Source organism: Austrofundulus limnaeus, unplaced genomic scaffold, assembly GCF_001266775.1.
Source record: "Austrofundulus limnaeus strain Quisiro unplaced genomic scaffold, Austrofundulus_limnaeus-1.0 Scaffold689, whole genome shotgun sequence".
NCBI lineage: Eukaryota > Metazoa > Chordata > Actinopteri > Cyprinodontiformes > Rivulidae > Austrofundulus > Austrofundulus limnaeus.
Window position 1 is genome coordinate 111,233 of NW_013953091.1, and position 1,983 is coordinate 113,215.

A 1,983-nucleotide genomic window follows, 5' to 3' on the forward strand; every position below is an offset into this window, starting at 1 on the left:
AAGTTATCGTGCGATTAATTGATTTATTGACTATCGCGACAGGCCTATGAAAATCCACGTTAAATTACATAAAATTAATGTGGCAGCGGATTATTTGCTTCCCTACATCAGAGCAAATCATTTCAAGAGCAGCTGTGTGAATGAATAAATGAATAAATACCTTATCTAGGGTCCTTTGAAATGAAATATCTGAAATATAAACTTTATAAAAAAGCACTTTTATTCGCTATCAGCTACAAAATGCCTTACATTTTTGTCATTTTTCCTGCAAGTTAGAATCTTTTCTTTCTTTCCAGCTGGTATATCTTAATATCCAAACATTATTTGAAGTTTCCTCTTTATATATCTTTACATCAAATATTCCTAATTAAAACAACCTAAAAAATAGGATTTAGTTATGTTGGGTTATCTTGTTTGGGAGGACACATTAAAACATCTGTGGAACAGCTCATGGTATCAGGATGATCCAGGTATTTAAATGTGTTTTAAAAAGCCAAGAATCTGGAAATGTGCTTCGATCAAATTTAACTCAACCCTCAGTTTGATGTGATTTAACGTTGATTTAATTAATGTTGGTATGATGTGGTAGTAGCTGAGAGTCCTCCTCAAACCACACACAGATATTCCAGTATGTGCATGAGGATGCACATACTGCATTGATCATTTACTCAGCATGAACAAAACAGCTATAACTCTGTCATTTCTCAGCAGGCGATACCTTCACAGTCTTTAATTACCTTCACTCTCCAGGTAATCCCAGGGTTTGTCTTGGTAACGGGAGGGTTTCTCCTCAGGCTCAGCAGTGGTTTCACACTGCAAAGATGCTGCTTTGCAGAAAAACTGGTTGGACTGTACAAACAGAACGGGTGCCGGACATGATGGCTTCAAAGGCAGCTTCTGGAGACAAGACTACATTTTAAAAAGAAAGAGAACAAAAATACACAAACATCAGTGACACAAAGATACAGGTGAGTGTCTTTCCTCCTGGCCTTAGTTTTAAACTAAACTTTTAACATGTACAGTGGATCTGCACATGGATCCTGCTCCTTCCTGTCTGTTGACCAATAGGAGAGGAGCTGACCTAAGAAGCTCCGCCCATCGGATTTACATGAATGCATAACGCAAAGTAAAAACTGGAGACAGCGCAAACATCAGTCTGTCGTCCAAAGTTAACAAACTACTACTAACTTATTTGCTTCTCGTTTTTTGTTTTACATGATAATTACAAATAAAACTAGTCTTTCTTATAGTTAGTAATGTTTATGTATCAGCAGCGACTCATGGCTAACATTAGCTAAATGTTAGCCGCTACACCACGGAAGGTTGAATCCAGTGTTAAAGTCTAACTTACGAGTTTTAATTTGAATTCCGAACTTGTCAATATTAAGCGAGTTATGCTATATTAAACGCGTATTAAAATATAATACCTGGTAATGACGAAATGGACGAGAAAAGGAAGGCAACACACGGCAAAACACCTTGGAAAACGCATTCACTGAAGCAGCCATTTCCTTTTCTTCTTCTCTTGTTTAATGACGGTGGTCAAATGACTTAATGATGCATTAGCACCACCTACTGGTAAGAGGTGTGCTTGGAATAAAAAACAAGCAATTTGACTTAAATGCATCAGAAAGAACAATACTATTATTATTATTATTATTATTATTATTACGAAGGACTGAAAGGCTCTGGACTCTAAATGGTAAATAATAAATATCTATGATCTGGATTCCACTGAGTGATGGAGTCAAAGGTTATGCAGACAGGATTCGGTGGAAGTGTGAAGCAGGAGGTATGGGATAAGACAACTGTCAGAACCATTGTATGTGTAAGAGTCTAAATTTGTACATGTAAGTCTATAAACGTACATAAATTTGTTACAACTTTGCCACATTACAAGTACSAATCAAATTTACAAGTACAAATCAAATTTACAAGTACAATTCTTTTACCTGTCAAAATAAGACATTATGCATGGAACAC

The 1,983-nt window shown here is 36.1% G+C and overlaps 1 protein-coding gene across 1 annotated transcript in view; it reads right to left on the minus strand.

Annotated features, from left to right (window-relative positions):
• Positions 1-1,529, minus strand: part of mrps18b (mitochondrial ribosomal protein S18B) — a 7,549-nt gene extending 6,020 nt beyond the window's left edge. The window contains exons 1-2 of the mRNA XM_014027839.1: positions 1,428-1,529; positions 738-909 (exon numbers count right to left, since the gene is read on the minus strand). Of these exons, the coding sequence (XP_013883293.1) occupies positions 738-909; positions 1,428-1,508 (253 nt within the window). The 5' untranslated portion in view covers positions 1,509-1,529. The remainder of the gene's footprint in view (positions 1-737; positions 910-1,427) is intronic.
• Between the last annotated feature and the right edge of the window lie 454 nt (positions 1,530-1,983).